Source organism: Oncorhynchus tshawytscha, linkage group LG06 (assembly GCF_018296145.1).
Source record: "Oncorhynchus tshawytscha isolate Ot180627B linkage group LG06, Otsh_v2.0, whole genome shotgun sequence".
NCBI classification, from domain to species: Eukaryota; Metazoa; Chordata; class Actinopteri; order Salmoniformes; family Salmonidae; genus Oncorhynchus; species Oncorhynchus tshawytscha.
The window spans coordinates 23,326,483-23,346,025 of record NC_056434.1 but is presented as its reverse complement, the minus strand read 5'-3'; the positions used below and the strand labels follow the sequence as shown (position 1 = coordinate 23,346,025).

At 40.8% G+C, this 19,543-nt stretch overlaps 1 protein-coding gene across 3 annotated transcripts in view; it reads right to left on the bottom strand.

Moving 5' to 3' along the window:
• Positions 1-19,543, bottom strand: part of LOC112252256 (microtubule-associated proteins 1A/1B light chain 3B) — a 28,705-nt gene that overhangs the window by 2,362 nt on the left and 6,800 nt on the right. The window contains exons 1-2 of one of the 3 annotated variants that reach the window (XM_024423340.2): positions 12,626-12,656; positions 632-687 (exon numbers count right to left, since the gene is read on the bottom strand). In XM_024423340.2, coding sequence (XP_024279108.1) covers positions 632-687; positions 12,626-12,644 — 75 coding nt within the window. In that variant the 5' untranslated portion in view covers positions 12,645-12,656. Of the gene's footprint in view, positions 1-631; positions 688-9,668; positions 9,921-12,625; positions 12,657-19,543 lie in introns of those variants that run through there. The other 2 variants (XM_024423338.2, XM_024423339.2) reach the window with 2 other exon arrangements.

Genomic DNA, 19,543 nt, shown 5'->3' with positions numbered 1-19,543 from the left:
TCAGTCAGAGGGGGAGGGGCATTACTCAGGATTTTGGGGCCCCTGGACAGACAATGGTAAGGATCAGGAAGTGGTCATGTACTGTAACTGAGGCCCTTTCAGTCAGTCAGTCAGAGTGTGTGTGTGTGGAGGAGAGAGGCAGCAGATGGAAGGTTAAGAGAGATATTCAATCTGATATGTGTTCTGTTTGGGTCCTGACACATGGCTAACACGGAGACGGTTCCATACCCTTCTACCTATTCTTCATGAGAATATCTGTTAGGAAGGATAACCTCTGTTGAGGAAAGCATTGGATGGGTCTGTATTTAGGAATATTCTCTATCCCAATTTATAAACTGGGTGGTTCGAGCCCTGAATCCTGATTGTCTGACAACCGTGGTATATCAGACCATATACCACGACAAAACATGTATTTTTACTGCTCTAATTAAGTTGGTAACCAGTTTATAATAGCAATAAGGAACCTCTGGGGTTTGTGGTAATAGCTGTATCTGGGCACTCCGCGTTGCGTCGTACATAAGAACAGCCCTTAGCCGTGGTATATTGGCCATACACCACATCCCCTCATGCCTTATCGCTTAAGTATATTATATCTTTGCATGGTTGTGGTGGTAATAGATCTGATACTAACCGGAATCTTGTTGGGGTGCTGCTCTCGGATCAGTCGTACATCATCTACTCTCTGCTCTGTGGACACAAGGAAGAGAGAACAGGTGAGATGACAAAACAACTATCAGACTATCTGTTCTATATACCATCTGCCTTTCACACAGGTAACTCAAAGGAAAAATATATGCTGCCCATTTCTCAAACCCCCTATGGTTATAGACAATACAATTAGCGCAGCAAACCAGGTAATGAATCAACTCACCATAAATGAAACAGCAAGTGAACATAATATTTTCTAAACTAATCCCATCCTGCTGAACTTTGCAACTCGGTGGCCATTTGCAAAAAGGCCAAAACAACGGTTTCCATGGCACCAGATAAGGCCTTGGGCCCCTTTGTTTACACACAAACCCTGGGTCAGTTTTGACTGATGGACAGAAGAAACAACACCACAAGTGCCTGGAAGGATGGACCTCTTGATCCCAATTGCTCCACTAAAATGTTCATATTTAGGGAATTCTATCCAGAAATACACGAGAGATCTTTACAGGAATAATAATTAACTTTGCTCTTAAGTAAATACAATAGACTTAAAGAGACAGTTCAGACAAATTGTTTTCTCAAATGAGTCTTTTAGAGTTGAATATTGTATATAAATTCATTCATATGATTATATAAAGGCTGAAGGCTTAAAAACAGCCGTTACTATATCTAGACCTACACTGAGTGTACAAACAATAGGAACACCATAATATTGAGTTGGACCCCCTATTGCCCTCAGAACAGCCTCAATTCTTCAGGGCATGGACTCTACAAGGTGTTGAAAATGCTCCACAGGGATGCTTGTCCATTGTTGACTCCAATGCTTCCCACAGTTGTGTCAAGTTAGCTGGATGTCCTTTGGGTGGTGGACCATTCTTGATACACACTGTTGAGAGTGAAAAACCCAGCAGCGTTGCAGTTCTTGACACACTCAAACCGGTTCGTCTGGCACCTACTACCATACCCTGTTCAAAGGCACTGAAATATTTTGTCTTGCCCATTCACCCTCTGAATGGCACACATACACAATCCATGTCTCAAGGCTTAAAACTCTTTCTTTAACCTGTCTCCTCCCTTTCATCTACACTGATTGAAGTGGATTTTACCAGTTAAATGTAATTAAATGTCATCTACGTAATCCCCAAAAGTAATTATTTATCATGAGGGCCATAATGCTGCATACTCAAAGAAAGGTTAAAATCTCAACTTTCTGGCAAAAATAGTTATAAATTGCTGAGATGTAGTCACTTTTGAGGACACAAGCTCAAGTACACTTTTTTTTTACATTTGGAAATTAAATATTTGATGATGTATTCCACATTCAACAAAACGGTATGAATAAGGCTTATGAGGAAGGTGAAATCTTATAGTTAGTCGTTTCATAATTTGATTATGCTATACTTAGAAAGTATACAAGTCATTTCCACTGTTAAATACATATTTATATGTTTAGTGTTAGAGAAAATGTACATATTTTCTAAAGGTCTCTATTGATCAAAACGTCTGCCAGCATCGCTGTGAACGTCTCAGTTCTAGCTTGGCTTCCTGAACTCGTTAGGAACTCGCCTCATATTAATCTTATGTGTCTAGGACAAACAATGTTTTTTTTGTTTGTTTAAAATATATGAAATATTTTAGATCAATGGCTATAAATCGATCATTGAATGTATACCGGAATTTATGCACCGACCGGTTTGAGTTTTTACTTCACCTTTTATAACGGTATTTTAAATGTTTGGTTTGTTAAATGTAATATCCATTTTTATAGTTTACTCAGCTACTCAGTCATCCCTCTCTCCATGCCGCTTTCCACAGACCTAGTCCCACCCCGTCACTCAAGGGGTGCATTTGTTGTTGCTTGACCACGAGATACTTTCGTTCAGTCTGCATGGTCAATGCAGCACATGCAACAATGTTGATGACAACGATGTTGTTTACACTTTGATCTTAATGTAAATCCACAAGCGTTCTATGATTACAATATTAGTTTGTGTTACTTACATCTGCAAACAGCTAGTTTATTTTCTTAGCAAGTTAAGCTAAACCGTGTTAGCCACTAATGCTAATCTCTAGTCAGCTGGCTAGCTAATAAAAGTACGGAGTCAGAGCAAACGTAGCTAGCTAATACAGCCTGATAACAGTACTGGTGGAGGCTTAAATCAGCATGTTGTTTGTGCAACAGTATCTTCTAAATCAAAGAGGAATAGGAGAAGCATGAATATGTTGGCTATATGAATAAAGATGTCATGTAACCAAAGATTATAGGGTCCCCAAGGAAACACAGGGTTCCTACCCTGTCACGATAACTCGTCCATGGCATGTTCATTCGTCGTCATGTCAAAAACTGTATTCAAAGTGCCTACTATTATTTATATTAAAACTATAGAATTATAATAAACATTCTATTTCCATGATTCCAAAAGTTCACCCAGGTGTTTTGATCTAAATCGCAATTGCAACATTTGGTTAAAAATAAGGCCTAGTATTTTTGCCATATCGTGGCAGTTTGGAAATGATCTCAAATGAGTGCAGGAAATTCAGAAATAGGTTGGCTATAAAGGTATAGGTACACTTCAACTGTGAGAGACAGAATGTAAAATAAAAATCCAGAAAATCACATTGTATGATTTTTAAGTAATTAATTTAGCATTTTATTGCATGACATAAGTATTTGATGCATCAGAAAAGCAGAACTTAATTTTTGGTACAGAAAGCTTTGTTTGCAATTACAGAGATCATATGTTTCCTGTAGTTCTTGACCAGGTTTGCACACACTGCAGCAGGGATTTTGGCCCACTCCTCCATAGACCTTCTCCAGATCCTTCGGGTTTCAGGGCTGTCGCTGGGCAATACGGACTTTCAGCTCCCTCCAAAGATTTTCTATTGGGTTCAGGTCTGGAGACTGGCTAGGCCACTCCAGGACCTTGAGATGCTTCTTACGGAGCCACTCCTTAGTTGTCCTGGCTGTGTGTTTCGGGTCGTTATCATGCTGGAAGACCCAGCCACGACCCATCTTCAATGCTCTTACTGAGGGAAGGAGGTTGTTGGCCAAGATCTCGCGATACATGCCCCCATCCATCCTCCCCTCAATACGGTGCAGTCGTCCTGCCCCCTTTGCAGAAAAGCATCCCCAAAGAATGATGTTTCCACCTCCATGCTTCACGGTTGGGATGGTGTTCTTGGGGTTGTACTCATCCTTCTTCTTCCTCCAAACACGGCGAGTGGAGTTTAGACCAGAAAGCTCTATTTTTGTCTCATCAGACCACATGACCTTCTCCCATTCCTCCTCTGGATCATCCAGATGGTCATTGGCAAACTTCAGAAGGGCCTGGACATGCGCTGGCTTGAGCAGGGGGACCTTGCGTGCGCTGCAGGATTTTAATCCATGACGGCGTAGTGTGTTACTAATGGTTTTCTTTGAGACTGTGGTCCCAGCTCTCTTCAGGTCATTGACCAGGTCCTGCCGTGTAGTTCTGGGCTGATCCCTCGCCTTCCTCATGTTCATTGATGCCCCATGAGGTGAGATCTTGCATGGAGCCCCAGACCGAGGGTGATTGAGCATCATCTTGAACTTCTTCCATTTTCTAATAATTGCGCCAACAGTTGTTGCCTTCTCACCAAGCTGCTTGCCTATTGTCCTGTAGCCCATCCCAGGCTTGTACAGGTCTACAATTTTATCCCTGATGTCCTTACACAGCTCTCTGGTCTTGGCCATTGTGGAGAGGTTGGAGTCTGTTTGATTGAATGTGTGGACAGGTGTCTTTTATACAGGTAATGAGTTCAAACAGGTGCAGTTAATACAGGTAATGAGTGGAGAACAGGAGGGATTCTTAAAGAAAAACTAACAGGTCTGTGAGAGACGGAATTCTTACTGGTTGGTAGGTGATCAAATACTTATGTCATGCAATAAAATGAAAATGAATTACTTAAAAATCATACAATGTGATTTTCTGGATTTTTGTTTTAGATTCCGTCTCTCACAGTTGAAGTGTACATATGATAAATTACATACATGCTTTGTAAGTAGGAATGTATGTCTACTAAGACGAGGGGAGGGAGTGTGTGTCTATTTTTCGGTAACTGCTGGTGTGCAATGTCTAATATTAAAGAAGTCTCAAGGTATTGCTCGCCTGAGGTAGAATATCACATGATATATGCTGTAGACCACACTATCTATATTACTCTATATTACTCATAGCAGTCTATTTACCACCACAATCTGATGCTGGCACTAAGACCGCACTCAACGAACTTAAATCCGTTTTAACCTCATTTCTACCAGCATGTCACATGTGCAACCAGAGGGAGAAAAAAAAAAACTCTAGACCACCTTGACACCACACACAGTGACCGTACATACATATCCCAACCAGAAGCCATGGAATACTGGCAACATCCGCACCGAGCTAAAGGCTAGAGCTGCCGCTTTCAACGAGGGGGACACTAATCCGGATGCTTGTAAGAAATCCCGCCATGTCCTCAGACAAACCAAACAGGCAAAGTGTCAATACAGGACTAATTTTGAATCCTACCACACTGGATCTGGCAGGGTTTGAAAAAAATGACTACAAAGGGAAACCCAGCCGCGAGCTGCCCAGTGACACGAGCCTACCAGACGAGCTAAATGCCTTTTATGCTCACTTCGAGGCAAGCAACACTGAAGCATGCATGAGAGCACCAGCTGTTCTGGACGACTGTGTGATCACGCTCTCCGTAGCCAATGTGAGCAAGACCTTTAAACAGGTCAACATTCAAAGCCGCGGGACCAGACGGATACCACGACGTGTATTCAAAGCATGCACGAACCTAGCAAGTATCCTCACTGACATTTTCAACCTCTCCCTGATTGAGTCTGTAATACCTACATGTTTCAAACAGACCACAATAGTCCCTGTGACCAAGAAAGCAAAGTTAACCTGCCTAAATTATTACCGCCCCGTAGCACTCACGTCAGTAGCCATGAAGTGCTTTGAAAGGCTTGTCATGGCTCACATCAACACCATCATGCCGGAAACCCTAGACCCACCACAATTCGCATACCGCCCCAACAGATCCACAGATGACACAATCTCAAATCGAACTCCACGCTGCCCTTTCCCACCTGGATAAAAGAAACACCTATGTGAGAATGCTGTTCCCTGACTACAGCTCAGCATTCAACACCAGTGCCCACAAAGCTCATCACTAAGCTAAGGACCCTCAGACTAAACACCTCCCTCTGCAACTGGATCCTGGACTTCCTGATGGGCTGCCCCCAGGTGGTAAGGGAGGCAACAACACATCTGCCACGCTGATTCTCACCACTGGGGCCACTCAGGAGTGTATGCTTAGTCCCCTCCTGTACTCCCAAGACTGCTTGGCCAAGCACGACTCCAACACCATCATTAAGTTTGCTGACGACACAACAGTGGTAGGCCTGATCACCGACAACGATAAGACAGCCTATAGGGAGGTGGTCAGAGATCTGGCAGTGTAGTGCCAAGACAACAACCTCTCCCTCAATCTGAGCATGACAAAGGTGCTGATCGTGGACTATGGGAAAAGGAGGGCCGAACAGGCCCCCATTAATATTGATGGGCTGAAGTGGAGCGGGTTGAGAGTTAAGTTCCTTGGTGTCCACATTGCCAAAGAACTATCCTGGTCCAAACTCACCAAGACAGTTGTGAAGAGGGCACGACAACACCTTTCCCCCTCAGGAGAGTGAAAAGATTTTACATGGGTCCCCAGATCCTCAGAAAGTTCTACAGCTACACAATTGAGAGCATCCTGACCAGTTGCATCACTGCCTGGTATGGCAACTGCTCGGTGTCTGACCGTAAGGCGATACAGAGGGTAGTGCGTATGACCCAGTACATCACTGGGGCCAAGCTTCCTGATATCCAGGACACAGGATCCAAAGAAGGCCCAAGAAAATTGTCAGACTCCAGTCACATAGACTGTTCTCTCTGCGACCGCACGGCAAGCGGCACCGGGGAGCCATGTCTTGGAACAAAAGGCTGCTTAATAGTTTCTACCCACAAGCCATAAGACTGCTGAATAATTAATCAAATGGCCACTCGGACTATTTACATTGACATCCCCCTCCCTTTGTTTTTACACTGCTGCTACTCACTGTTTATTTCCTATGCATAGTCACTTTACAAATGACCCCGACTAACCTGTATCCCTGCACATTGACTCGGTACAGGTCTCGCTATTGTTATGTAATTTTCTTGTGTTACTTTTTTTATTTTATATATTTATTTTTTTATTTTAACTTGAGTTTATTTATAAAATACTTTCTTAAATCCATTTCTTGAACTGCATTGTTGGATAAGGGCTTGTAAGTAATACTTTCATGGTAAGGTCTACCTACACCTGCTGTATTCGGCACATGTGACAAATACAAGTTGATTAAAATACTGTCAAAAGTGCTGTCAGACTGATTTGTAATAGACTACCATAGCCACAATTAATAAAGTAAACATTGGCCGTTGATTACATCACTTTGTTCACCACATGGGGTACCACCCATGTTCTCAGATAACACATGAACTAGAGTGATGCTGTGAAGTCAGCACGTTCCTAGTGTGGAGGACAACCTCCCTAAAATGTGGTTTTGAGCGATGTAAGTAAAGAAAATTGACCCAGAAGTGTTTTTCTGTTGTAGAGCTGTGTATAGTTGTTTAAGGTTCCAGTTACAAAAAACATGAAATTATGGCTGATAGTGCACTTCGCCCAGTCTGTTCTCAGATTAGACATAACATAGTTACTGTGAATCCGGGACACACAAATTAGTATGATATATTTGGTATGGTTAGGCTGCGATTTAGGTAATATTCTGAATGGAGTTATTTTTAACTGTAGGATGTGAAAGCGCATGCAGCCTCAATTAGCCTAGCTAGATAGCGCTAGCTAGCTTAACTAGCTTCTCCCGGTTTGATGCAGTCAAGACAGGTACTACTTAATCATTTTTGATAAATAACCTAGCTATGGCAGCTATTAGTCTACTATAGTTGTGAGTAGGCCCCACTTGCTAGAGCGGCACCTCTCTGCCTTGTCTCGCGCATTATCAACTCTGCTTAATAAAGTAGCTTTAAAAAGGTACTTTTCTGTTGCTTTCCTCACTCAGATTGGATCGGGTCTGGATCCAATCAGGTCAATACGGAATGAGTCTAGTTGTCCTCGGGTCCGTTTGGAACGGGTTTCTATATTTAGAAAATATATTTATGCATATCAGGTCTGGGTAGGAAAGCCCCAGGTCCAAAAGACCTCTACCCCTAACTTTAAATAAAGGAAAAATAAATAAATGAATCAGTAATAAGTTACGAATTCTAGGTGGAGTTAATTAAAAGAAAACAATAAAACTTTTTTTTTTAAACCTTTAGGCAAGTGAGTTAAGAACAAATTCTTATTTAACTGACGACCTAGGAACAGTTTGTTAACTGCCTTGTTCAGGGGCAGAACAACAGATTTTTACCTTGTCAGCTCGGGGATTTGATCTAGCAACCTTTTGGTTACTTGCCCAACACTCTAACCACTAGGCTACCTGCCGCCCCACTAGGCTACCTGCTGACGTTGGCTAGCTGGCTAATGTCGGCTGGGTTAGTGTTAAGTTAAAGGGTTAGGGGAAGGGTTAGCTAGGCAATGACAGCCTTCCCAGGCCAAACCCAGACGACGCTGAGCTAATTATGAACCACCCTATTCCAATCACGGCCAGATGTGATGCAACATGGATTCGAACCGAAAGAGGCAGTGACACCTCTTGCATTGAGAGGCAGTGTCTTAGACCACTGCGCCACTTGGGAGCCCAGTGGTTAGAGCGTTGGGCCAGTATCCGAAAAGTTGCTAGATCGAATCTCAGAGCTGACAAGGTAAAAATCTGTCCTTCTGCCCACAAGTCATAATACAAATCACAACATATCATACTGAATGCAAAACATAACCAAAAGTAACATTGCAGTAGTTCAGTTCTAGGTCTATTTAATTTCAACTAATTTGCTCTAGAAATGAAATTACAGGTAGAGGACACAAACTGTCGGAGTAAAAAACGAAAAGTGTTACTTTCGTCCTGGTTCTCCCTACTGTGGCAACAAAAAAAAAGATTTTAAAATGGGGTCGCGGGCCAAAAAAGTTTGGGAATCCCTGAGTTAGGATAATTAGGTTAAGATTAAGAAAGGGGTTAGGGTTCGCTGAAAAGCTCTCCTAACCTGCTACGAAAACTAACGTCCGGTCGTAGCTGTACTCCATCTAGTCACATCACAACCCTAAACAAGGAACCTCATCTCAGACGCAACACTGTATTGAACATAAAGGCCTATTGACAGAAAGCGAAATTAACACGACAATCCATATTTGGTTTGTTATCTAGGTCTACATGATATAATGTTACAGTTAGCCTACAGACATTTGTTTTTGGCACCTTCCCCCAAGGCCCTCTTTTCACCTCCGCAATCCGTCCCATCCCCCAATTTTGCAGCGCACTTCCCTGCATTTCGAGAAGAGCAATAGGCCTATGTAGCCTACTTGTTTTTTTTTTTTTAAACATCCCTTTCCCAAACAAATTGAGCTCAACAGAATCCGATTATCGTTTCGCTGTCATTGACATACATTTTACAGAGACAGACATTGTAGGCTTTAGCCTACACTCCAACTAAACACAACACCAATATTTGCTCAGTCTATTCGGATTGCATAACATGACCCACTGAGGATATCACCTTTTTTATTAGGCTAGATACAGCCACCACACTTCATTATCACGAATTTGTCGTTTTGAAAAGCCAAGTGTAGGCCTATATTATATCAAATTATCTTCCAAATTTGTACCTAGACTGTTTATTACCTTTGGCGTCTGGTCGAAGTTGAACTGATGAACTATTCAGACACTAGGGGCAATTGGGAAACCATCTGTTTTCCACATAAAAGATGACATTACGAAATAAGGATCCTTCAAATGTGAACAGTTACTAATTGAAATAACGACATAATCTATAAAATCAGATTCCAATGTTAAAATGTGTGGTGTTAGTACATACCAAATGTCCTCCTTTGTTTGAATGTCTTCTCTGAAGGCATATTTCACGCAGGTCAAACTGTTTCGTAAATGAGGCAAAAGATGCCTGTAAGAATGGTAAATATATTTTCAACCGTAGGCGATTTAAACTGTTGGGCGATCCAATACCAATTTTTTGTAAGAATAACAAATGATTTTACTCCTTTGATGTCGTTCGACTCCTTCCTTGCTATCTGCTGCGGAGTCTACAGCAAAACAAACCAGTCAGCTGATACTTGACGTCATTGAGAGAGAGAGATTACTCTGGTTCAGGCCTGGAGTGAATAATCTGAAAACCTGGCTAACGAACAATTCGACTCAAATTTGGCCTACAGATACAATTAGATAAGGTTTACTAAACTAATGCGTTATTAGTTGTTAGAAACATGTAGGAGGCCTTATTATTGTGCCGTGCTCATAGGCTATAAAATAATAGGTGAATGACATTCTGCACCTTGCTAATAGAAAACAGGAGGAAAGACATGACACTATGTTGATGATTATAATGTTTGCAAACACATTTACGTATACATTATTGCTATGCCCATAGAATAGGAAGCAATGTGAATTATAAACTGGGTGGTTTGAGCCCTGAATGCTGATTGGCTGACAGCCGTGGTATATCAGACAATATACCACGTGTATGACAAAACATATATTTTTACTGCTCTAATTACGTTGGTAACCAGTTTATAATAGCAATAAGGCACCTTGGGGGTTTGTTACATATGGCCAATATACCATGGCTAAGGGCTGTGTACAGACACTCCGTGTTGCGTTGTGTGTCAAATAGCCCCGAGCCGTTGTATATTGGACATATACCATATGACATTAAAGCAAGCTAGTCATTTAGACAAGCCAAACTAAGTTTGAGACAGAGACTACGGGTCCCACAGAGAGACAAGCCTACTAGCCCGTACACACCTGAGGGAACTGGATAGTTGTAAACAATATTTTCAAACTTCCCAGGGGCCCTAGGAAGTCCCTAGGAGGTAGGGGTTATTTCTGGACATAATGAAACTAATTTCCCCTCATGGATTTGTGTAGGATAAGCACTTCTGCCATTTTCTTACTGTAGTCTATTACTTTTAAATCCAGGAGGGGGAGTGAATGAGCCATGACACGTCGGGTTGAATGGTTGAAGACCAAACCACAGCCTGAATGGCATTAGTGACATGAAGTTATTTGCTGTCAGAAAAAACAGGGATCTCTCTTTCCAGCCCTCATCTTCAAACCTTTAATTCAATTTGACCATATTTGTCTTGCACCACGTTCCACGGTCTTCACTCATTTTGAAGCGATCAGCTGTGGTTACAATGTGCCAAAAAAGAACATGCTGCACCCTGAAATTCAAGAGACTTGTGGTGCATTTCCACTGAGGATTTACTCCAGTGTTTTACCAAAAAGCCTCAGACTTTTGTGTTTCCACCTTCACACCCTGCTCCTGGGACTCTTCGGGCCATGGCCTCAGTGAACATGCCCTGACTTGTGGCCAAGGCAAGGCCGCTGGGACTATTCTGGCTGGATTTACATATCAGCGGCTAACTGTGAACATGGGTTAACGGTAATTGCCATAATCTTGTTTGGACCCCTAGAGGAGTAGCTGCAGCTAATGGGGATGCTTAATAAATATAAATACAAACACTGTGAAAAGTTACAAAGCAACTGTTTTGATTATGCAGAGGTTGTTGATTCTGCTCTTTACAAGTCTACACTATCAGCCCTAGCTATGGAAACACAATTAACCTAGTATAACACAAGAGTGTAGCCTATACACTAGAGTAACACTTTTGGTTCAGTCTCTTAGCAACGCTCAGCATCAATAAAGTTAGTCAGGAAGCAGTGTAGCTCATATCCACAGGCTCAGCTCGCCTCCACGCTCTTGTCCTCTTCTTTAGCCGTAGCAGGTTAACAAACATTGTGTAGCAGATGATGGAACCTAAAAAGCCTTTCTCTTCTTTCGTCCATCTTCTGTCCATCAGCTTTTGCACAAACATGGTCAGAAGGGGAAGCTCCCGTTTTTGAACAGCAGGTGGCGCTCTCTGATAACCTCTGCCAATCATCCTTCAGATTTAGACATTTTGTGTAGTTTGTGACAGATTCAGACATTTTAAAAGACTACAGTGTCTAAGATATTCACCGGGAAAAAAGCATTTATACATTTTACCTTTAATTCACCAGATGAGGTTGATTGGCTATGCTACTGTTGAGAAAGATACTGTCACTCCCCTTCAATATTCACCATTAAGGGTTTCCCAAACTCGGTCCTGGGGCCTCCCAGGGGTGCACGTTTTGGTTTTTGCCCTAGCACTGCACAGCTGATTCAAATAATCAACTCATCATCAAGCTTTGATTATTTGAATCAGCTATGTAGTGCTAGGGCAAAAACCAAAATGTGCACCCCTGGGAGGCCCCAGGACCGAGTTTGGGTAACAATGATGGGGAATATTGCAGGGAAGGGGTGAGACAGAGGTAATGACTAGGCCTACCTACTGTTGATTACTAGGAGCAGAACCTTTTCATTTGACCTTTTTTACTCTGTAAAGTTGATTGAGGAAACATTTATAATTATGACCTGGGGAGTACTCAAGGAGAGTGACAGTATTTTTCTCAAAAGTAGCCTAGGTTGTGCTAGGCCTAGTACCTACTTTTGATCACTGCAGACCGCAGCCTGATCTGAGATTAAAATCAAAATAAGTATCAATAAATTATTTATATAAAATAGTAAATTCTTAAAATAATAACATGACACCTACTAATAATGTTACTTCTCAAGATTGAAATAATGTGATTTGAATTTTTGTATAGACTAATAGACATTAATGTTCAAGAAAGGAAAAGGTTCTTAGCGTGTTGGTGCTGTGCCTGCTATCACACAATGATACTATGTTAGTATTATTTGCAAACAGCAAACCCCGTTTCAAAACAAAATAGGCCTACCTTTAATTAAATCCATCATTATAAGCCTTTCTCTGTTCTTGCTCACCAGACGTTGCTCCTTCTATATGCAGCAGCCTGAAGCTTGTTGCTGGATATGAATGAGGATCAGCTTGCCTGCCACTATCTCCCTCTAGGTCACAGTAAGAACATAAATTATGCTAATCTAAGGGCTCTATTCAATCTGTATCACTGAAGCGTTACAGATCGCATGATAGAAATGTAAAGATAATTTTAGATCGGGCCGACATATGCAGTGTTTACCATGAATGCAGTTTCCGCTAACGTGGGAACATTGCCTTTAAATTTCAATCACGCTGTAACCATGAACTTCTGTGATACGGATTGAATAGATCCCTAAATGGCCATCCATTCAATATCTAATAAACACACTGCTCGTTGAGGTAATGAGTTTTTAAACAATCTTTAGGGATCTAGTGTTCAAATGATAAAGGGGATGCCAAGTGTCTTCAACAATGACCCTCGAGGCCTCTAAAATCATCCAGCCCATTCTGTGCTGCTGGGAAGCTTCAGGCCAAGGCTAGTCATTCAGTATGGGTTGCTGTGGCAGTATCCATGGAAACATCCTACACTTCACTGAGAGTTGAAGGTAACACCCACTCTCATTGTCCAATCTCTGTAATGCATATTTATACCCTCAGACAAGCTATTATGAAATGTTTGTATTAGTATACCAATCTATATATTCATTCATCCATCTACCCTTTTACTACATGGAGCAATTACTATGGCAATAGTTCACAAATGCACTCTCCATCCTTTCAACAAATGTTAATACATTCATAACCTTGCTTGATTGAATTGATTACCACAGTTAAAGCAGAATGAGATGTACAATATTGTGGAATTCATTTATATTATCAGAATCTGTGCATGGCATATCGAAGGTGCTTTATTTCAGCATACATTATTTACAGATTGCAAGAGAATAGTGTTGAGGTCTTAATAGTGATGTTGATTTATATTGTGCTGAAATTTAGGTCAAATCAATACACACGATACAAAGTAAAAGCATACAAATCATACCGTATTGAGTAATACTTTAAAATGCACATGGAATAAAGTATAACTATGTACTGTACACTTGTATACCTCATATGTCTTTCCAGGGTAGTTGGTGCTCAGTTAAATAAGGAAATGTGTTAGTATACTTTTATGTACACTTTCATGAGTGATAGAGATGAGTGTAGAATTGTTCACACTGGCTGGACTTACCGGTTTTGACAGTGTTAAGATCTCACTGACTGGATTGGAAAATGCAGTGACATCTTCAGAGTTAGATGAACACATTATGACATGAAACACAATAGCTCTTGTTAGCATTTAAAAAAAAAAATATTTTGTTCACATTTTGTTTTGCTGCAACACAAACAAAACTGAAATTACAGACAATAAACAATGATTCAAAGGTTTGTTGCTGCCTGCAAACAACAAACTATGAGTGCACTCTATATTCTGAACTGAAGGTTTGTAGGACTGCTTTCTGATGAATAGGAAACTGGAAATGTTGTGGGTGGACTAAAATGCCATTTCGTGGAGTGACTAAACTAAAAGCTGTTGAAATAATGGTGTGAGAGACCTGGTCACTGAGGTAGACTGTGACTTGTTGTCAGTGAGCTAAATTTACAACAACAAAATCACTAGTCTTCCACAGCGTCCAGGACCAAAGTGCACATCCTCCTGCAAGCATAGAAAAGGATAATGACAAGTTATACATGTATCATTATTCACCTGAACATGAGTTTTTTTCATTGACAATCATAAAGCCAGGCTACTCAACTACATATTTCTCATCAATATTGCATTTATATTTTACAATTAATCAAATAATTGAGATCCCATGCATGACCATATACATGCTAAAGCTAACCAGAATTATTGAATTTTATATTTATTTTTATTTTATTTATTTATTTCACCTTTATTTAACCAGGTAGGCTAGTTGAGAACAAGTTCTCATTTACAACTGCGACCTGGCCAAGATAAAGATATATATATATATACAAAAACATATTGATGTTATAAAGATATATGTATTTGTACATAAACATGTTGACAAATGTATAAAACAAAGAAACAAAGAAAAACAGTAAATGCAAATAGCTGTTGTGTACATACGAATCCCCCTCTGAAGCCGTTAATAATGTGGTAATACCTGAAGCCTACCTGCCCTTTCCACAGAGATCACATATCACACACAAATCCACCCCCTTTCCTTTCTAAAGGCTATCACCTGTCCCCATATCATCACCCATATCCCCAGCCTCTGAGTTCACTCAAATGAAAGACAAAGTTGAGCTAAAGGACAAGCTCTAAGTTTTAATTAAAGTAGAACGTTTATAAAAGTAACATTGTATCTATTGGTTTCCTAAAGCTCAGCCAATAAAGGGAGGTATATTTCGACTCAGATGAGGGGGAGAAAAGAGAACGTAATTGTGAATAAAGGACAACATTAGAGAGGTCTGTATTTATGAGGTATTTGTCATTCAAGCCAAAGATGAATATGATACATTCTGGGTGGTGATATCTTATGAATCACAAAGCTCCTGTTAAAATGTAAGGAAATAGCAGCTTATGTCTTACCATTCACACTCTTGAATCATTTTTATATTAGTGTGTTCTGCGTTAGCATAATCTTATGAATGTGTTAATATATTTTGGTGGTGTGTGTGTACCCACAGCACAAGGCGTTCAGACAATGTCTCACTTCTCCTTGTGGCTGATGGAAAAGAAAAAGGAAAGAAATGCCTCATTTCCCACAATTGTACTTGTAGGATACTTAACACTGTTGATTCTAGCATTCTTGTTTTAAAGCCAGTTATTCAGTCACATCTAAGTGGTGTAATGTCTAACAATGTGACAGAAGGTGTCATAAAAGAGGAGCACAGGCCTGGCCTTCCATCAGGCAGCTAATGAATTGGTGAGTACATGGAAATGAGTGATTATGGAGATAGCAGTACAGAGACCTCAGCAAGCTGTTGATCACTGTCTGTCTGTCCCTGGCTGGCTCCTCTACTTATCCTCATATGTACATGGTGGACTAGACTGGAATAGCAGCAACACAGGGTCTGATTATGATTCATTATGAGCACAGAAGGAGAGTGGTACTGTGTCCTGGGTACGGGTAGGTACGTTCCCATAGGGCAGGTACAATTACGTATAATGGATGAAGACCGTCACTAAAATAAAATAACTGTCGTAACCAGTTTGCCTGTCTGTGTGTGTGGAACACACAGCTGACTGAAGACGGGACATCCGGACATTCACATGGTTGAGTCCATTTCCGGGGTAACATGGAGTCTTTACAACGTGATGAAACTTTATTGCTCCTTGCTAAAACAAGCAAGAGGTGCGTTCAGTTCGATTAAACGGTTGCTACACTGCGTAACAGCTTGAACTGAACTACACACTCGTCAACGTTCTTGAAAATACTTTGAGGTACGTTTGCTCTGTTTGGTGGGTGTGGCGGGTTGTGGCTTGAAACAATGAGTGGCGTATTGAAAGGGCAGTGGTGCATTTTGAACCCACAATCCAACCCCTCCCCGTGTTTCAACTGGTCGTTCAGAATAGTTCTGTTTCCATTTAATTGAACATTGCGTTATGTTTTTCCATATTGAACGCAGGCAAAGTGTTGTAGCAAACGAGTCTTTGGTTGCCTAGGCAATACCCCCTCCCTACAGCAGTAGAAGCATGTGCAGTCAGGGGCGAAGGAGAGGAGAAAAGGTGCGTCTTTTATTTAGATATTTATGTTTGCTATTCAAACGATTATAATGGTGAACGTGGTCATTTGACCAATAATTGTTGTCCAAAATTCCATGACCGCCACAGCCCTTTGCACGCACGCACGCACACACTAACCCCCCCCACACACACACACAGACACATGATCACACATGGACATATGGGCACACACACACTCCGAGACCATTTAGTGAGCTCAACGAATGCTGTTGAAATTTGAAGAGGATGAAATAACCCAGTGGATCTCGGAGTGCTTTGCTTTTCTTTTCTTACTGGAGAGGCGTCATGGACCTTAATGCATCTCATTCACACTGGAAGGCTTTGGGACTTTCAGTTCTGTTCTAGGTGCATGGGGTCCAGAACCCTATCAAATCTTAACAAAACCAAACAGGTTCAATCTCATGCTAGTTTTTTATGGAGAACCTCTGTCTGTCCATATTCATTCTGCACATGCCTACAACTTCTCACTACTTACCAGTCTCTTCTCAGTCTCCAATAACTTTTATGGGCACCACTGAGTCTTTAAAACTGAAGATGGTAAAGCCAATGCCTTGTTTCCTTCTTAAAACTAAAAAACATTTAACTGTTTTTGAAATTGATAAAGACTCTTTTTAAGAACAATATAGAAGACTTTTATAACAAACTATTTTTTATTTCTCACTTACAATAACCCTTTAAAAACCATCTGCCTGCTGTAACAATGACAAGATTGACAGGCTCTTTGAGGTGGTGGAACCTTCACAGTTAAAGTTACATTGCCCATAAATTTTATATAAGGCACTGCTTGGCTTAACACGCACAAAAAGAAGGCAACAATTGGGCAGCATTGAACTGGGTATGGCATTGAAGAGAGAGTGACAGGCCGATGCTAGGCTCAGAAGGAGAGCTTTATTAGTGGCTTTAGCTGCTCACTGCTACTGAGTTACAGAACAGAACAGAGAGGTTATGCATTACTTTAAGACACTGAACTGAGGGAAATTAGCTCGCATTAACTATGGTTTTCCCCATTAAAAACTATCTTGGATATAATGGGCATCGCTGTTTCACATGAACAACGTTACTACCGACTCTTTCTCTAAGTGGCAGAACCTGTCTCTGCATGCACTTATACATTTACTCAAGGTTCCTGGGAAAAATGGGAGGTGAAAATGTAGTTCTTTTATATCTCCACTCAGGAGTCCTGGCTGAGAATAATAGGCTCTGTATTGAATAGTAATGTATTATTAAAGCAAGTTAAATTATGCTCTCCAGTTGAGGATGGACGCCTTTCATTCTTTACAATTAGAATGATGAGACACAGCGTGCAGAATGGAGCTCTATGGCCAGCCAACTGGAGCCTGTTGAATTAGGACTAACGTTCAATTATGGTGTCCCTGCCAGTCTGCTAAATATAATTCCATGAAAAAAAACTTTTACAGACAATACATCCCAATATAGGACTAATGCCCAAATGTATAAGATATTATAATACCGTCCATGTATTATCGAATAATTCAATCATTGGCTTGACATCATTTTAATTTGATAAAGATCTGATTGGGATTCTACAGCTACAGTTAAATGTAGATTTTGCTTACTACGTTGAGCAAATAAATCTTTCAGTCTCTATAACTGTGAGCACAGACATGTAGTAGCAGACCATGCTGGGCAGCAGTACACAGATAATTTGTTTAATTGGCTTCTCAATCGGCTAATCTGTTATCATGTTCATCTGTCTGAGCAGAGGGAAAAGCAATGGATGTAAAGGGCTTTTCTCTGGAGGTCAAGTGGCAAACAAATAGATAGAGCCTGAGGACAAGACTCAAAACCAAACAAAAATGTGGCTTTGGCCTTAAAACCCCTACTGGTTTGATAAGCCTGCTACAGGTGTAATACATCTGAGGATAAACATGGAAACATTTGGTGCAAATCCTGAGTTAAGAAAAAAAAGAAAAAAATAAGGGGGATAAAAGGAATACAATAACCACGTTTCCATCCACATTTTTCATGCGAGTAAAGTCATACCGTATATAACAAAAAAATCACTACAGCTGTGATGGAAACAGGAAGTTTCAGTACAATTGTATAACTGCAGACAGAAGATTTGTTCTTTCGACATGGTGGGATCTTTTTGTGTTGATAAAATGTATTGATAATGGATAATTAACCATCATGTCGAAGTAAACTTGGTGTCACGCGATGACATGGTGTGTGGTTCTCCCTTGGGACTTGGGAAACCATGCAGTTTATTAGGCTACAGATTAAATAAGTTATGATGAACTTCACATGGTAGTGAAAGTGCACAGTATGAATCTCATCATGTATTGTAGACTAATTTACCCGCAGAGCCTACTCGCATCTGCAAGCTGTTGGCTAGAGTGCATAGGCCAAGACCCAGATTAGTCACATTTGCTATTTAACGCAACAGTTTTTGTGGCAAAACTATCCGTAGAGTTGAAAACAGGATGGAAACAGATTGAACATAATATTTTTATTTGGTACATGAAAACTTAAGAGAAAAAATAAATGTTGTATGCACTATGTCATCACATACTGATTTTATCCGCAACAATTCAGTTTGGTGAAAACATGCGGATTTTAGGAAATTCTAAATGAAAATCTGTCGCCAATTGGATGGAAACCTTGCTAGTGTTATATAATAGAGATTGTAAGACTAACATGCAGGTTGAATGTTATACACTAATCCTTACAGTACATTTCAGTAAGCACCATGGTTAAAAAGGGGTTATGGGGAACTGTAAAAAAAACACACAAAAACCGAATATTCCTGTTCTACACCGTGTGAACAAATGATGATCCATGTAACTCAATAAATCCCTTGAGAGCCCATCCATAAACCTTAAGGTGGCTCACACGTCCATGCCCTCAATGTCTAATTCAATTCTTTTCTCATCAAATGACCCTGTCCTTTCAGAGAGGATGGCCCATGCACCTTAAATGGCTGTTTATTCACCCCTTAAATGTATTAGTTGAGTCGGACATCTCTCCCAAGGCACTGACTGAACAGAGTTAAGTGTGCTACTTAGAGGCACAGGGGTGACTTCCTCCTATTCTTTCCAGCCCTGCCTCATTGATTCTGTGTTAGCAGGGCTAACTAGGATGGTCACTGGGGGATGTAAGCAGGGCCGGATGGGGTTACTGCACGGCATGGACATCTGG